Consider the following 16,864-nt stretch of genomic DNA (forward strand, 5'->3'; position numbering starts at 1 on the left):
AGCGATTACCATGGAGTCTATTACGTGGTATAATGACTGCCCAGGCGGCACATGAATTGCCAGATCATGATGGATAATTTCAATAAATAAATCATTGCGAAGGGGCTATAGTGTTGTGGTGGTAACAGTGCATGTTCGGTGTTCTGTTCGTTTTGTCAATGATCCTTGACCATATAGTACGGAGCACCAAGACGATTATAAATCTGGAATTCACGAGGTTTGACAAACATAGCCTCCGTTTCCATAAGATATTCCTTGTAATAGTCCTTTTTTGCTTGATGCTGTTTACGGGTTAGTAGAGAAGTTTCAGAGATCTATGAAACCCTAAACTCACGGATAAAAACCATTCTGTCGACGCAGCCCTAACGGATCCAAATGTTAGCATGTCCATCAATTTCGAAGAACTTTTAGTTGCCTTACCAATTTTCAACCCAATGCAGTGTGCCTGGGTCATTGGGAGACTGATAAACCTCGAAAAAGCGACACTCAGGCTCAGCGATCACAGCATCGTATACTCGCTTGAAGAGCTCGAAGAATCTGGGGACATTTGCAGGGTCAATATGCACCGTGACGTGAAAGCTAGTCCCAGGATCAGAAGAGGCCATTTTGAAAGCACGAATGATAGATTGGCAGGTTCGAAGTACTGGTATCAACTAGGATATAAAAAGTTTGGGACTTGTTCAGGCAGTGTTGACCATTTAAAACAATTTGCAATTGGGGCCGAAATTCACAAAATCACAGAGGTCCCGGAGATAACGGAAACTCGAGGAGGGCTTTCGCAATCTAGATGATTGATTTTTAATACTTACATTGAATGACGAGGCTGGCTAGACGCCATAGTCCCATATAAGCACTAGCACACTAGTCTGTACACTCGTGGAAGAGACTATGGGGTTCACTTTGCTGTTTAAGGTCTAATACTGGATGGAAGACCAAATTTGGTGGAATACAGGCGTATGCTTGAATTTTCCATACACTTTGCCCTTTCTGTCGAATATTCGGCTTCATTCATCATTCTTTGTCTCATAAGAAAGATCTCAAAATTGCCTGTCATATTGCTTGCACCGCTAAAGCCTGGTATGGTTCTTCCAAGAATACAACTTCTTCATCAGTCAGTTCCACCTCAAGTGTCTCCATTGCAGCTTCAATCCGCTGAATGTTGTTTAGCCCTACAATAGGGCAAGCACCTTTCTTTAACAACCACGCCATCGCAATTGAACTCATCCCACAACCTTTTACCATAGCCAAAGAATGGACCCGGCCCACAATCACTTCATTATGATCACTCACAAACCAGCGCTTGGTTTTCTGATCCTGCTCTCCTCGCGATGACTTTTCCTGCCAAGGGCGCGCCAGGAGGCCTCGTGCCAGCGGACTCCACGGAATAAGGCCAACACCCTCTGCGTCGCAGAATGGGTTCATCTCTCGCTCTTCTTCCCGATATAGTAGATTGTATAATCCTTGCATACTGATAAATGGTGTCCAGTTTTTCATTTTCGCTGTATATTGAAGTCGTGCGAATTCCCAGCAGTGCATACTTGATGCACCCAAGTATCGGACCTTACCCATCTGGACGAGGTCATGAAGTGCTCGCATAATCTCTTCGGGGGAGGTTTCTCGATCTAGTCGATGCAGTTGTAATACATCGATGTAATCTGAGTTCAGCCGCCGAAGGGAACCGTCCACTGCATCGAAGATATGCTTGCGACTCAAGCCCATCTGATTTACCAAGGGGCCGTCATTGATTGCTGGATTGGGACGTGCGTCAGGATCATCCTCGAGAACAGGGTAGTAAAGTTTTGTCATTATAACTACCCTGCTGCGCGGGATGGAATATCTTTCAAGGGCTTTCCCGATGATTGTTTCGGAAGCCCCATTGGAATACGTGTTCGCCGTGTCGAATGTGTTAATTCCAAGGTCATATGCTCGTTTGAGCAGTGGAAGGGACTCTTCTTCATCCATAACCCAAGGAGAGCCCTCCCAATTTGGGTTTCCGTAGGTCATGCAACCCAGGATTATGCGAGATACCTTCAGCCCACTATTACCCAGTCTTTGGTACTGCATTTTTGGATACAGGGGTGCAATCGGGGCATCTTGAGGATGGGAATTGATGTTTGGATGCTTCGGATGCATTTTGGGTTAGTATTTAGTCCCTATGAGTGGTGAATGTCGACCATTTATGGATTTATGGTCTGACATCGGCTGAATGTCGGCCACTTGAGTGATTTGAACTCGGTGATCTCTCCGTGTTTGACAACCCTGAAATTAAGAATGCCGAGAATAGTAGGAGGTGAGCCAGGGGTTCGAGAAGAGCTCCTTGTTGAATTCTGCTTAGCTAGGGAAGAAATTCAAGAGTGCAGCAACTAGATACTGGTATGCATACTGCACCACGTTCCAGAATGATATTGGGGCGTTCAAATTAACATAGCCCTTGCATTTATCTAACTTACTATAATAGCTAAGTAGAACCTCATGTCTCATTACTACATTTCAGCCCGTCGCATTGGACATCATCCCGGGAAATGTAAATTCTCCAAAGTCTGCAAATAAAAACTCATCCCCTGGCACTACCAAAGACGACTCCATAAAAGAGAATGCACTAGGCTGTGAATCCACCTGTGCATGGACATTCTGTGCATGATAGCCGACCGGATCATTGCCGACGTTGAGTGTTGACATGTCCTGCATGCTCTGTCTTTGCAACATCCCTGCACACTCGCGCAGTTTTCGCGTTAAACCAGGCGTCATCCGGCTGATAGGATGATGTTGAATGGAAGGTGTCGTTTCAAAAAGCACCAACACCTTCCTGATTAATTCAAAGTCTTGATCGGACGATATTGAGAGCTGCGCATGATAATTCCCTGTCACTTCTAAGAGGAAGTGACCCGCGAAAGCAATCATTATGTGAAAATAATGTGGCATTCCCACAAGACTGTGTTGAAGATTGCTCTCATGGAGGATCATGTCGAAGATGGCAACTGCAGCTTCATGAGCCATAGTCGCTGCGGTCAGGAAATGCGATGGTAGGACCTCTCCGTTGAGCCCTTTGAATACTTGATGACCAAGATATAATTTGCCAAAATGATAATGTAGTTGTAGACCACATTTTGGAAAATCCCCAATATAAGGATCTGGCTTGAAGAGTGCTGAGAATTTCGCGAACCATCGATCTAATTGACGAGAATAGTGAACGATTTGATTGGAAAGCGATTGCGGTATACGAGCTTCCTGATCAGAGCCCAAGAGCTCACGGACTTGACTCATTATTACCAAAAGAGCCACTTGCGATGTGATACGCACGTCTGAGTCTGTTGTATCCTCTTGGGTTAGAAATGTCTCCCAACCAAGAGCGATCTCTTTGTCACTTCGCAGAAGAGGATCACGGTTGTGGAGAATTGAAAGATGTTGATCAGATATAAAGATGAGGTACCAAAGTCTAACTCGATCCTTAAGTGCGTTTATCTCAACATGCGTTGATTTGAGAGTGTTATCTGCCGACAATAACCGAGGATCTGTTGGGTTGGCCAGACGGTCAAACCCGCGATGGAGACGCATATCTGCTGCTCGTCGAATTGCATCGCTAGCTAATATCCTCGACGCATCAGAAAGCCAAAATGAGCTTATGCATAAAGCTCTGACATATTCGAGATCATGTTTTTCGAATATGGATCGAGATACCAGCCGTCGAAATTCACGGTTGCAAGCTTCATATGTCTTTTGTCCGTTTGGATCTTGTAGAGAGGAGACTGTGCAGATTGCTGCGAATAATACAGGTGATTGATTTCTGATTTGCTGTAGATTGTGATAACCACTGCAAATTCCATAGAGGTATGGATCAAGCCGAGTGAAGTATCGCTCTGTCAATACCTCGGCTACCTCGAAGGTGATGATGCCTTTGGTGACGAGATCCTGCTGGACTGCATTCTGTTTCTGGCGTGTAATACTACCAGGCGAGTTATCGGATGATCCAGGACTTCCTAGCTTCGCAATGTCCAAGAAAGTGTCGATGGGAGCTTGTACAGCAGATGGGGTGTCAGGAGGGGATATTTCACACCCATCAAGGTCTCCCTGGTCTCGCTCAAATTCTTCATTCTGATTATGTTTGACTTCTTCATGTGTCGAAGGTTCTGTGGATGTGAGCAGTGGTCTTGGCCGAGGGAGGCTGAGATGTTGACATATATTATCTAGAGCTTCATGAATGCCTTGAATATCATTTTGCAATTGCTCAGTATTCCTTTATGTCAATCCGCAATTAGCTTCAAACAAGGACAAAGATAAATAAGTGGCAAACATATAATACTTACTTGACCTCCTCCACTAACGATTGTAAACTCTTGTTCAACACGCATGACAGACCGCGTCGACGACACCGCGTACAAGGCGGGCCATCTGTCATGTCACATTTTATCTAGAGCTCCATCAGAACGGACCCAATCATGTCTACCGTTATCAAAAATGCATACCTTCTGTTTCCTGCACGCTCCGCAGGCAGTGATCTTTCGGGTAATCCCCGGCAAAACGTCCAACACGCCAGCATCTTTGGTTTCATTGTTGACAAGTGGTTGAGAGCTTGACTCCGGCAAGGTCTCCGAGGCCTCATCGGCCCAATTTCGTTTTCTCTTTGTCATTATTGCGTCGAATAGGGCCTCGAGAATGATTGAGATGGGTACAGGGTGGAAATCAGGAAGGGTAGGGCTCCGGGGAGCACCCCGAGGGGTTTTATCTAGGCTTGACAAGGAAACGAAATACCCACGAGTTGACGGAATGCGAACATAGGATTGATCAAAATAAATCTAAGCTAATTCTTTGACCATGACCTCGTGTGAAGTTAATGTGGTATGGATCAGCCAATACTCCAGACGATTCCCCACACCGTATAGTCTATTGGGGCAGAAATCCCCGCATCGGTGGAAAAGATTCCGGGGGCGGATTTCTCGGACTGATGCCGTGAGGGAGAAAGGCCGGTAGGCAGCTCAAAACGAGGCTATAAGGCGGGGATGGAGGGGTAGCTTTGTGATTGATTTGAGTCTGGAATACTTTTACGAGGAGAGGCAGGCATCATGACATCTACTATCGCAAATAAAGCAAAGGTTATACCAGCTGGTATTTACGTGCCTGTAATTTCACTATACAAGCCCACCCCACGACAGGAAATCGACTACGATGCATCATACAAACTATTCTCCCATTTAATACGTGGTGGATTAGATGGACTAGTCCTCGCAGGCACCAACGCAGAAGCTGTACTGCTCTCCGCCGAAGAACGAAAGGAGTTGGTCAAAGTTGCTCGCAAAGCTGCCACGGACCTTGGACGTCCTGAATTTCCCATAGTTGCGGGGATCAGTGGACAATCGACGAACGAGTCCATTCGTTTGGCCGAAGATGCGCTGAGCTCTGGTGCTGATTTTGGATTATTGTTGCCGCCAAATTATTGGGCGAAAGCTGTCACAAAAGATGCTTTGCTAGGATTCTACCGGGATGTTGCGGATGCGACTACTCTCCCAATTGTTATTTATAGTGTGAGTACTACTAAGAAAATCCGGAGCTGGGTTTCCCCGGAATTGAGTACTAACGTTCTGTAGTTCCCTGCCGTCTGCAATGGCGTAGACATGAATTCCGATACCCTTTCCGAGCTTGCACAGCACCCGAATATAGTTGGCGTGAAATTGACATGTGGGAACGCTGGGAAAGTTACCCGACTCACTCAAGAGTATAGACACGAGCAGTTTGCTGTATATGCTGGTTCCTCTGACTGGCTGCTCCCGTGTTTGATAGGAGGCGGTGGTGGATGTGTCACTGGCATTGCCAACATCTTCCCAAAATCCGTGGCCAGACTCTATACATTATGGAAGGAGGGAAGAGTCAAGGAAGCACAAGAGCTTCAAGGATTAGTGGCACAAGCTGAGAAAGCTTGCAAGGAAGGGATTGCGCCTACCAAATATGCTGTCGGTCACTTCGCAGGCCCCACAGCTGGTGTGACTGACCCAAAGGCATTCTGGCCCCGGAAGCCGTATCTTCCTGTAGGTGGAGAGAAGGCTGCATGGGTGGAGCAAGTGATGCAGCACTTGGTTGAGCTGGAGCGAAGTATTCCTGATGCTGCATAAACAACCGATTCCGATTAAGAGGGATAAGAAATAGAATTCAAGCTTCAAATACAATTTCTTCTCCTTAACTATTAGTTTGTACTGTAAACTAATCGGAGATCAAGATATCACATAAAAGCTCAGGTGTACAAGAAGAGAAGTGGGTGATCACTGTTACCTTTGAAGGTTGATAGATAATGTACAAGTGAACTCTAGAATAATTCCCGTTGATGTTGAGAAACATTCAGTCCAACAAAGCATTGATTTTCAACTTGTCGTTCGATAGTATTCCCCGTAAAGAAACAACATAGTGATGCTCATAAAAAATCTTTGTCAATTCGGAAGCCCATCGCAAGGCATGTAAAACTATCTAGATGCACATTCCTATTTACAGAAAGAATTCTTCTCCTAGCTTGACATATTTGATCCTTTGTCGCCAGAAAGTAAAGGCAATGTGGATAGTCCCATCTCGCTCAATCAAAATACTCGGGTAAGAAAGCTCGCGATTCAACTTCTTTTCGCTGTTATTCGTCAAGCAGTATCCATCTCCCTCCTCGAGGGTTTTCCAATTCCAAGATTTTCCATCATCATCACTCCATGCAACGTTAAGAGGTGCTCTTGGGGCACCCCAAAAGGCCTCTTTTCCATGCTTGGTTGCCTGATTGGCACGAGTATCAGTGCCATCACTGATATCATCATATAAACCATCTCGGCGACCCATTGCATCTTTTTTAGAAGAGTGATTATAAACAAGAATGACACGCCCTGAGGGAAGAACATCAAAGGAAATACCTGCATTGGGGTTTGGAAGAGCCGTTGCCTGCGGCTCAGTCCAGTCAAGTCCATTTGGTGAGGTTGAAAGATAGATGTTGTCTGCCCATCGACTTCGGAACAAACCCAGATAACTTCCATCCTTCAATTGCTGGATATTCATATGTACGCAACCGAAGCTGTTAGGTATCTCTTTCTCAACCCATGTTTCCCCCTCATCTTCTGATACCCGAACGCAAGAGATGTCGTCACTTCCCAACCACCGCTCACCAGGCTCTGCACGGCATTTGAAAATAGGTACCAGCCAAGCTCCATCGTCGAGCACAATAACAGGCTGTCGAATGAAGGTACCCGCATCCCCAAATAGAATGGTTGGATCGGACCAGGTAGTCCCATTATCAACTGATGTCAGTTGCTTGACGATTGCCGAGTCTTGGTTTCCGGCGTTTTGTGATGTGTACAGCAATCGGATTTCACCAGTGGATGGGACACGGAAGAGGACGGGATTCTGCTCACTGCGACTATGGTCGTGAGTCATTTTCACCGCGTTTGTCCAGGTATTCTTTCCGGATGGAAGACGAGACATATAGATGCAGATATCTGGTCGACCTTCGATACTGCCTCCGAACCAGGCACAGAGAAGATCCCCATTTGGCAGAAGGAGAAGATTCGAGGCATGGCATTGCTGGGTGAGGGCAGGAATGTAGGCCTCGGAGTAGCCCGAGCCCTTTTGAGAGCTAGCTCTAAGTGTCGGAACAAATCCTTGAGCTTCAGTGATAGTTGTTGTTGCCATTGTACCTGGATCTTTCGGTATGGAGTCTGGAAGGGTACAATAGAGCGTGTTGGAGATAGCGGTGTTTAAAATAAAACATTGAAATGACTTTCTTATCGATAAGATGTGAGTTACAATTGAGTATATTGCATCACTAGCTCGTGAATAGATTCGGTCTTGCAAACTATCGGCTTGGTCACCGATATTGCGAATGTTGTGTGAAACAACGGAGGCAAAACCGACTCACAAAGTGGCCTGCTCCACTTCCCCACTTCCCCATGGGGTTTTGCATTCGAAATGTACTCTATTTGTGATGAGGAATGGGATGCTGACCTACGCCATAGTCTTAAGGGTCATTGGGAACTATTTATTGCCTTTTTGTTCCCGAAGCGTTTCAGTTAATTCCGATTGCTAATCAATTGAGATTGTTGCAACTCAAAGCTTCAGAATACAACGAGGCCAAACGTGAGCTACAATGGCTGGTGGAACCAGCATCTGGATCAGCAGCGAGGCCAAGACCGACCCCAAGGCCATCTTCAATCTTCGGCTTTTGTACCTTCTTGTTGCTGTAGCCTGGGGTGGCTCCTTTTACGGGTTTGATACTGGAAATATTGGGGGCATCCTCACCCTGCCATCTTTCAAAAATGCATTTGGTCTAAATGATGTCTCTCAGGAGGAGCAGGACAATCGGAAGGTTTGTTTTCTTGTATGCCCGAAATATCCGGAGCTTTCTTAATGTTTGTGAAAGGGAACAATCGCCTCGATGCTCGCAGCCGGTGGTGCTGTTGGTGCTTTGCTAGCAGCACCGACATCTGACTACTTTGGTCGAAAATGGTCAGTGCTGGGTTGGGGCATGGTATTTGTGCTAGGCGCGGTCATGCAGATGATTGCCGACTACGATGTTCTGCTTGCAGGTCGATTCATTGCTGGCATGGGCGTTGGAGCCTCATCCATGCTCACACCTCAATTCCTGGCTGAAAACTCACCGAAGTCGGTTCGAGGCTCGATGACAGCAACATATAATTTGATGATTGTGACATCGCTCATGCTGGCATTTTGGGTGAATTACGGAGTTTCCAAGTGGACTTTCGAGGGTGTTGAGCACGACGACACCCAGTGGCGCACTGCGATGGGTATCCAGATCATCCCTGGCGCTCTTCTGTGTTTGATGATTCCATTTGTACCGGAGACTCCTCGATGGTTGATCAATCACGGAAAGTCCGAGAAGGGCCTGAGGAACATTTGCCATCTTAGAAAGCTCCCAGCAGATCACGAGTATGTGCAAACCGAATACCGGGAAATCGAGGCACAAGTAAGACAAGAGCAGGAATCATATGCCGGCCACAACTACTGGGTAGTCCTGAAAGATGTCTTTACATCTCGAAGCAATTTCCAGCGCTTCTTTTTGGCTGTAATGCTGTTCCTGTTTCACAAGCTTACAGGAACGGACTCTCTAAATGTAAGTGATAAACCACTATTCATATCTATTACAAACGCTAATACAGCTATAGTACTATGCACCTGAGATATTTGCCTTGATCGGTGTGAGTGGCGGATCATCTAGCTTGCTTACGACTGGAATCTACGGTGTTGTCAAAACAGCAACCAGTCTTTTCTATGTCGGATTCCTTGTTGACCGAGTTGGACGCCGTCTTCCTCTTCTCGTGGGTGCTTTACTTCAAGCTACCGCAATGCTGTATCTTGCCCTATACTTGCGATTTGCAGAGACAAGTCCCGATAGTGTTGATGGGACACCTGCCGGTGGAATTGTCGGAATCGTCTGGATCTATATCTACGCTTTCGGCTGGTCCTTCGGACACTCAGTTGCATGTTACGTTGTGGCAGCGGAGATATTCCCAACCAGAATTGTAAGTTTACTTTTAAATTTTCTGTTGGACCAAGTGACCGGAACTAATTAGCTTCTAGCGCTCATTTTGTATGTCGATATGCTTCTTCATCAATTGGATCGTGGACTACGGAATCACAAGAGCAACGCCAAACATGATTACGAACATGGGATGGGGTGTATTTCTGCTTTATGCAATGCTAACATACCTCGGTGTGGTCTTCATCTTTTTTTGTCTACCCGAGATGAAAGGTCGCTCTATCGAAAGTATGGATAATCTCTTCGAAAGACCACTTTGGCTTATGTGGCGACACGCTTATCCAACTGAAGAGGAAAAGGTTAGATCTGATGTTCGAGAGAATATCGTAGCTGACAAACTTGACCATGACCATGATGAGAATGGCAGAAAAGACCGAGTGGAACATGTGGAAACGGTCTGATGAATGGGGGATAGGGTATCAATTATGTAGTACTATCACGAATTACTAGTAACTTTCTACAATGGAATAGCTCCAAAATAATCAACTTCTTGGATATACTTTCAAGCAGATACGGAGTATCTCCGTGCTTTTGATGGGGGGGTCATTGACTTAAGTAGTCTCCTCGGGTTTCTCTCCGGGGACAGTTCACGACTTGCATACGTTCTGCATAATATTAGCCAAAACTGCACGCCAGTGTTTGGATATTATATAAACTAAGATTATTATTCTTGTGTCTGATTGAAACCAATTCTGTAATTTCGACATTGGAAGATGTCTGGCTCATTGGAAAGCAAAACTTTTACACTTAACACGGGGGCGAAGATTCCTGCAGTTGGGTTTGGCACTTGGAAAGCTGGACCTGGCGAGGCAGCGGCCGCAGTCAAAGCAGCGTTTGAAGCAGGTTATAGACATTTTGTAAGGAACCTCGAATGCCTACTTAAGCTGTTTTCTGCCTGCTAATCTCATATTCAGGATTGTGCCCCCCTTTGTATGGTACTTAACCTTTCAGTGCGGAAGTGAAGCTAATATGGATTTCCAGATGGCAATGAAGCTGAGATCGGTGAAGTTTTCGAAACAACGAAGGTCCCTCGCAATGAATTCTTCGTAACAACAAAACTGTTCGTTTCCTAGATCTTCTCCAGCCCGCGTATTTCAAATTATCTCGACTAACTTTATTACTGCTCCAGCTGGTCATCAGATCATCGCCGCATAGTCCCGGCTCTTCAAAAATCGCTAGATGACCTGAAACTCGATTATGTGGATCTATATCTAATGCATTGGCCCGTTACTTTACCAATTTCCCCGCCAGAGACATATGGAAAAGAGGATCGCACCGCCCACGATCCTGGCTGGGATTTCACGGACACCTGGCGTGAAATGGAGAAACTTCTTCAAACCGGAAAAGTGCGCGCAATTGGTGTTGCAAATTTCTCAACTGTTAATCTAGAAAAGTTGCTAAAGAGCTGCACTGTTGTTCCTGCGGTCAATCAGACTGAGATCCAACCTTTGCTACCGCAGACGAAGCTCAATGCTCTATGCATTAAGCATGGTGTTCATCAGACAGCATTTGGGCCTCTAGGAGGAAGTGGGAGTACTCTCCATGAAGATCCTGTGATTAACTCCATCGCGAAGAAAAGGGGCTGCAGTTCGGGAAATGTCTTGTTGAGTTGGGGAGTGAAAAAAGGCTGGAGTGTCATTCCTAAGAGCACTAATCCTTCACGAATTGTTAGCAACCTGCAGCAAAACTTCACAATGGACGATGATGAGACAAGAATGATCGATGGGCTGGTCATATCCCTTGGAGGCAAGAGGTTCAACAGGCCAAATTGGGGGACTACTATATTCCATGATGATCTCGAGGCGAACGTACAATGAACAAGATTTACGTCTCAATCATCCAGCACTTAAATTTGAGTAACTATTCACCGAATGAAATAACAACATTCAAGTTTCAAAACATTGCTATCATTTGCCATTTCCGGGGCACCAACCTGATTACAAATAGACCATAATTTAAATCCGATGGAGCCGAACACAATTCTGCACCATTTAAACAACTAACCGTCAATTGCAGATTATTTTGTCAACTATTGCCAAGTGTCTTTCCTCAACAGAGTAAGGAAATGTCGCACAACATCCTTGTCACCGGCGCGTCCGGATATCTCGGGGGCACGCTTCTCGCTCGATGGAGCAGCGCCAAGCTCCCTACATACCACAAGCTCTATGCTCTTGTGCGCACAGAGGAGCAGAAAGAAGCTGTCAAAGCATATGGCGCAGAACCACTCACTTTCAATACCAAAGATGTTGCTATTACGAGGACAGCAATCATCGAAAACAAGATCACTATCGTGTACTATCTAATTGATGCTATGACTGCTGATACACAGGTGAAGATCATCGAAGCCTTGGCGGAAGTGAAGAAACAAACTGGAAAAGACGTACACTTTCTGCAGACATCAGGTGCAAAATTGTTCAGTAGTCATGCTGGTATTCAGACAGATCCTCCGGTTGCTGATAATGACTCGGGACTTTACGATCTTCAGAAACGGTCGCACGCTCGGTGGGAACCGGTTGGAAAAGCAGTTAACACAAATAATACCATCATTGAAACTGCGCTTCGGTACGGAGTAAAGAGCTATATCTTCATACCATGTCTTGTTTATGGAAAGGGTGAAGGATTCGGAAACAAAATTTCCATCCAAACAGTCGCTATTGTGAATTGTGCTAAGAAGCTCGGACAAGTATACAGGCCTGATGCTGAAAATTACGTATGTTCTAATCTTCTCGTGCACTTGATTTATTCACTAACTTCTCAAGTCTTGGCCTGTCTGCCATGTTGTCGACACTGCAAAATTGTATCTGGAAATCATTCGGAACATATTGTCCGGCAAGGAAATAGGCAATGGAAAGAGCGGTTACTATCTTGCAGCGAGTGGTACTGTCGCTTGGAATGATATCTACACTGCAATGGCCCGTGGCCTTGCTGCGCGTAAAATTGTTCACAGCGACAAGGTCGAATTAATTGATGATCAGGCTCTGGGAGGAATGGGAGAAGCACTAAAGTGCCCGAAAGACATGGTATCGCTATTCCTTGGTGGAAATTGCACTTTACAGGCCAAGCATGGTCTTCAAATTGGATGGAAACCCGAGTATCTTCCCAAACAGGCTGTTGAAATGGCAGAGGCGGAGGTTGATCTGATCCTACAAAATTCTTAATTGGAAATTTGTCAGTGCTAGCTCAATCAATTTGTAACGTCAATTGTGTACGAATTTGGTATTTATTTCTCTATTTTTTCGGCTGTCTGATAGTACTGGACTCAATGCATCCCGGCTCACGCTAATTGCGATATGGGCACCTTCGACCACCAAAATTTCGTCTCTTCGCCGGCCCAGTCATCTTTCACGAATTTAGCCGCAGGCGCAGTAGAGCCCCCAATCAACTCTTCATTCCCTTGCCCGAAAATCAGTATATGAGCATTGTCTGGAACAAATGGTTTCCATTCAGGTCGCTCCGCATAACGACCCGAAATCGCATTTGGATCGCCTTTTGCGATGAAACTAGTGACATATGCATGGAGTGTACCAGAAAGCTCTTTCTGGGACTCGGAGATTCCAGTAATGGCGCTATTGTATGTCTCGTAGTACATATTATCACCATGATTCGCACGGCCAACAACGGTTCTTGGGAATGCCCAGTTGTAGAGGTATACCGGGACACCCTGGGATGAAGCGAAATGAGCTGTCTGACGCACAGGTGCTACGTAAGCATAATGCCCATACGCAGCCTCAATTCGCTTATATTGTGGTCCTAGTCCATATCCATCTCTTTCCTCGACGTATGGTGAGTCCGGGTTAGAACTAGGATCTGGGTAAAGACTGTCAATTGTATCTAGGTCGTTTTCTGATAGTTCAGGGAGAAGGTCCTGCCAAAATTTTCGGAACCCTTCCGGGCTGGACAATTTCTTGTCCACGTACATAGTTCCTTCGTTGCTATTGAATCCTGTCATAATGGGCACCTTATTCCAGAGCAAAGAGTTCCAGGCGTCCAATGGTTTGCGCGGGATGATATCTTCGTCAATGACAGGCTGGAAGGCCCACCTAAGGGACGGGTTGTATTTATCGAATACCCTTGTCTGAGCATCGGTGACAGTTGAGCTTGGTAGTGAGCGCAGAAAAGGGAAAATTTCAGATTCATGGAGGTCTGGTGGGCAGCCAACCTCTCGAAGGTAGTCCTGGAACTGTTGTTCATGAACTTTTGCATCGTAAGGACGGACCGCTCGAGATGTTGGAGATCCAGACTCTAGGATAACACGATGAAACAGGGGTGAAGACTCTTCCTTATAATTCAGTAAATGGTGACCAATCTGTTCATGTCCATTAGCAGCCGTGAATCCTGGATATTCAAAATAACTCACTGAATGGGCACCAGCTGAGAGCCCGAAGAGAGTAACATTTCCTGGGTCACCACCAAAAGCCTGAATATTTTCTTGCACCCATTCAAACAATCTAACCTGATCACGAAGACCAAGGTTCAAAACGCCTTCTTTCTTAGTCAAGGACGATGGCAAAAATCCCAATGCTCCAACACGATACCCGAAACTGACTCCAATGAACGGCTCCTCCGACCAGGCCACCATAGAACCAGTATCATGCATTGAAGCAGCGCCTCGATTGAAAGCGCCCCCATGGATATAGATAGCGACAGGTAGGCTATGATTATCACGAGTCCCAGCGGGTCGGAAAATGTTCACAGTCAGGCAATCTTCACTCTGCTCCAACTTTGGACCACCAGCCAGTAATGCTTTTCCGGGTGCTGCTGGTCCAAATCTAGTGGCGTCAATGCTTTGCGTCGAGGCGGGAACTCTCTCGGCGGGCTTGAATCGTCTTTCGCCGACAGGTGGGAGAGCATAGGGCACGCCCAGGAACGCCTCGACGGATTGAGGGGCTGTCTCCTCACGAATGGTTCCAATTAGCCTGCCCTGGGTAAGGGTGACGGTAGGTTGATCGGGCGAGCTGCTCATTATGATTCGCTTCGTCTGGGATTGGTTTGATGCCCGGGCTGTCACAGGAGCAGGCGAAAAGGAAGTTATAGCACGGAGCGCTTTTCTCTCCGGTAAGTAGAAGTAGCTCCGTGCGGGGGAGATAGACATAAGTGGAGACTGGTGTTTATCACGCGATGGAATGAAAGATAGGAGTGCTGACAGTCGTTTACTTTATCTTGTGGGGCTTTTCTAATCCGAGTATCATTGATACTGACCAGGTTTAGAAGGTCGAAGAGAGCCGTGGCGTTGGAACTCTGAACTATAGAATCATAACGAAAGTTGAGAAAGTTAGTGTACGAATCGCAATTAACAGAACTGTGTCTTGTTATGCCGTCTTCTCTGATTCTATTAGCAAGTGATGAAAGCGTACACTGATTTAGTTCTTGTGTATGGAGACAGATTTGTTACCAGGAGGTTTAGCTGGATCAACTGACTCAAGTACTTGTACACGGCGGCGTACTCGAATAGGTGCAGCTCCTCAATTGCTCTTCCAACGAAGTTGCCTTCTATTCCTGGCTTAGAGCATAGATACGTGGATGTTTCGGATTACTCGCTATCAATGTTTGGAGATCAACCAGCTCGGCCAGAGTCCGGATGAATAGAGTACTCCGCATCGCAGATCTGAGCTAAAAGATTGGGGATATGCTGGGCACAGATAACACTCTCTTGGCCCTTTTTCACTTTAAAGGATTGTCGGGATAAAGAATTCCCTTCATTGATTCCGTATTTTCCTTCATATGCTTACTATCACTTTGCTACAACCGATGCAATCTCAATGATGGCTGAAATTGCGAAAAAGCCAGTCGTCAACAATGACTGTCCTGAAAAGGATATTCAGTCCGGTACAATCACTGATCTTGATGAGGGAGAGCTGTTCCTACATGAGCATGGATTCTCACAAGAAGCACTAAGGACGATGCTTGACGATGAACCTCGCAACAAAGCTGTAGTTCGCAGAGTCGACCTCATTCTCTTACCTCTTCTCGCCGGCACGTATACTCTGCAATACATCGACAAGTCAGCATTGGCGTACTCTGCCGTCTTTGATCTTTTAGAATCAACAAATATGTCCAGCGATCAATACAGCTGGCTGGCTAGTATTTTTTACTTCGCGTATCTTGTCGCCGAATACCCTTGGAATATTCTTGCCCAGAGAACAAGACTAGGGAAAGTTGTATCGGGAAATATCGTGGCATGGGGTTCAATGCTTATGATCACTGCTGCTTGTTCCTCCTTCAATGGCATGGCTGTCTGTCGATTCTTACTTGGAATATTTGAGGCACCTATCACGCCTTGCTTTATGATGATTGTCGGTATGTGGTATACACGATCTCAGCAACCATTTCGCGCGGGTGTCTTTTATAGTTGTAATGGAGTCGGCGCGATGGTCGGCAGTCTTTTGACATTTGGAATTGGTCAAATCAAAACCATTGCAGTGTGGAGAGCTATTTACCTTATTCTCGGCGGAATTACAATCTGCTGGGGTCTTCTCATGCTCTTTTTCCTCCCGGACGATATCATTTCAGCGAAGCGTTTCAAACTAGAGGAGAAGGCTCTCTTAATCGCTCGGAGTCGTCTAGGTCGCACCGGTGTCATCAACCATCATATCAAATGGTATCAGATTCGCGAGGCACTTGTAGATCCCCAAGTGTGGATACTGTTCTTCTTCACTCTCCTCAACGAGACGATCAATGGCGGATATGCAAATTTCGGCAAGCTGATCATCAAAGGGTTAACAAAGGACCCGTTGACGACTGTGGCACTTGGGATCCCCCAAGGTGCATTTCAAGTATTCTGGATCTTGACGGGGACATTTCTTGCGTCGCGAATCCGCAATATGCGGACTATCGTCATGGCTATATACCTAGCACCAACAATTATAGGAGTCTGTCTGATGTGGAAGTTGCCGCATGAAAGCCACAAAGTTGGTATTCTATTCAGCTACTATATCTTGGGAGCTTATGTTTGCTCGTTGGTACTTGCGTTGCAAATGCCAGCTACTAATCTCGGTGGCTACACGAAACGTAGCACGGGTGTTGCTTTGGTCTTCCTGGCCTATTGTGCAGGAAATATTATTGGTCCTCATGCATTTCTTGCACGTGAAGCTCCTCTGTATCAAACAGGCTGCAAAGTGATTCTGGCTTGCTCTTCGTCTCAGGTTGCGTTGGCACTGGGTCTTCGCTTGTTGCTCGCTTACCGCAATAAGAAGAGAGACGCGGCAGCTGGCAATGAGGGTGGTGAAGGTATGGCGGTGGGTGATGAATTGGCGGATCTTACAGATTTCGAGGTAAGTTTCTCGGCTGGACATATGAAATCATACCATTCTAATCTGTTCTTAGAACCCTAACTTCCGCTATGTACTATGAATG

At 46.0% G+C, this 16,864-nt stretch overlaps 10 protein-coding genes across 10 annotated transcripts; 5 read left to right on the top strand and 5 right to left on the bottom strand.

Annotated features, from left to right (window-relative positions):
* Positions 1-155: 155 nt before the first annotated feature.
* N7469_003035 (putative quinol monooxygenase) lies at positions 156-605 on the bottom strand (the record flags this gene model as incomplete). Its single annotated transcript, XM_056641955.1, has 3 exons — positions 156-281; positions 335-362; positions 421-605. The coding sequence occupies 3 exons, from the start codon at positions 603-605 to the stop codon at positions 156-158; spliced, it is 339 nt and encodes a 112-aa protein (XP_056504449.1).
* A 445-nt stretch (positions 606-1,050) lies between these two features.
* Positions 1,051-2,064, bottom strand: N7469_003036 (aldo/keto reductase; the record flags this gene model as incomplete). The annotated part of the gene is made up of 1 exon (XM_056641956.1): positions 1,051-2,064. The coding sequence occupies one exon, from the start codon at positions 2,062-2,064 to the stop codon at positions 1,051-1,053; it is 1,014 nt and encodes a 337-aa protein (XP_056504450.1).
* A 426-nt stretch (positions 2,065-2,490) lies between these two features.
* N7469_003037 (Zn(II)2Cys6 transcription factor) lies at positions 2,491-4,628 on the bottom strand (the record flags this gene model as incomplete). Its single annotated transcript, XM_056641957.1, has 3 exons — positions 2,491-4,234; positions 4,305-4,408; positions 4,464-4,628. The coding sequence occupies 3 exons, from the start codon at positions 4,626-4,628 to the stop codon at positions 2,491-2,493; spliced, it is 2,013 nt and encodes a 670-aa protein (XP_056504451.1).
* A 432-nt stretch (positions 4,629-5,060) lies between these two features.
* N7469_003038 (dihydrodipicolinate synthase family protein) lies at positions 5,061-6,104 on the top strand (the record flags this gene model as incomplete). Its single annotated transcript, XM_056641958.1, has 2 exons — positions 5,061-5,519; positions 5,583-6,104. The coding sequence occupies 2 exons, from the start codon at positions 5,061-5,063 to the stop codon at positions 6,102-6,104; spliced, it is 981 nt and encodes a 326-aa protein (XP_056504452.1).
* Positions 6,105-6,471: 367 nt separating this feature from the next.
* On the bottom strand, positions 6,472-7,647 carry N7469_003039 (sialidase family protein; the record flags this gene model as incomplete). Its single annotated transcript, XM_056641959.1, has 1 exon — positions 6,472-7,647. The coding sequence occupies one exon, from the start codon at positions 7,645-7,647 to the stop codon at positions 6,472-6,474; it is 1,176 nt and encodes a 391-aa protein (XP_056504453.1).
* A 454-nt stretch (positions 7,648-8,101) lies between these two features.
* N7469_003040 (uncharacterized protein) lies at positions 8,102-9,912 on the top strand (the record flags this gene model as incomplete). The annotated part of the gene is made up of 4 exons (XM_056641960.1): positions 8,102-8,320; positions 8,375-9,085; positions 9,138-9,494; positions 9,553-9,912. The coding sequence occupies 4 exons, from the start codon at positions 8,102-8,104 to the stop codon at positions 9,910-9,912; spliced, it is 1,647 nt and encodes a 548-aa protein (XP_056504454.1).
* A 312-nt stretch (positions 9,913-10,224) lies between these two features.
* Positions 10,225-11,328, top strand: N7469_003041 (uncharacterized protein; the record flags this gene model as incomplete). The annotated part of the gene is made up of 4 exons (XM_056641961.1): positions 10,225-10,368; positions 10,426-10,441; positions 10,493-10,571; positions 10,641-11,328. 4 exons carry the CDS (start codon positions 10,225-10,227, stop codon positions 11,326-11,328), a joined length of 927 nt encoding a protein of 308 aa, XP_056504455.1.
* Positions 11,329-11,576: 248 nt separating this feature from the next.
* On the top strand, positions 11,577-12,669 carry N7469_003042 (uncharacterized protein; the record flags this gene model as incomplete). The annotated part of the gene is made up of 2 exons (XM_056641962.1): positions 11,577-12,221; positions 12,271-12,669. 2 exons carry the CDS (start codon positions 11,577-11,579, stop codon positions 12,667-12,669), a joined length of 1,044 nt encoding a protein of 347 aa, XP_056504456.1.
* A 116-nt stretch (positions 12,670-12,785) lies between these two features.
* N7469_003043 (putative extracellular lipase) lies at positions 12,786-14,474 on the bottom strand (the record flags this gene model as incomplete). The annotated part of the gene is made up of 2 exons (XM_056641963.1): positions 12,786-13,817; positions 13,869-14,474. The coding sequence occupies 2 exons, from the start codon at positions 14,472-14,474 to the stop codon at positions 12,786-12,788; spliced, it is 1,638 nt and encodes a 545-aa protein (XP_056504457.1).
* A 799-nt stretch (positions 14,475-15,273) lies between these two features.
* N7469_003044 (putative MFS transporter) lies at positions 15,274-16,861 on the top strand (the record flags this gene model as incomplete). The annotated part of the gene is made up of 2 exons (XM_056641964.1): positions 15,274-16,782; positions 16,835-16,861. 2 exons carry the CDS (start codon positions 15,274-15,276, stop codon positions 16,859-16,861), a joined length of 1,536 nt encoding a protein of 511 aa, XP_056504458.1.
* Positions 16,862-16,864: the final 3 nt, after the last annotated feature.

Source organism: Penicillium citrinum (genome assembly GCF_028827155.1).
Source record: "Penicillium citrinum strain IBT 23319 chromosome Unknown utg000002l:1.0-3833315.0:1.0-3834789.0, whole genome shotgun sequence".
NCBI lineage: Eukaryota > Fungi > Ascomycota > Eurotiomycetes > Eurotiales > Aspergillaceae > Penicillium > Penicillium citrinum.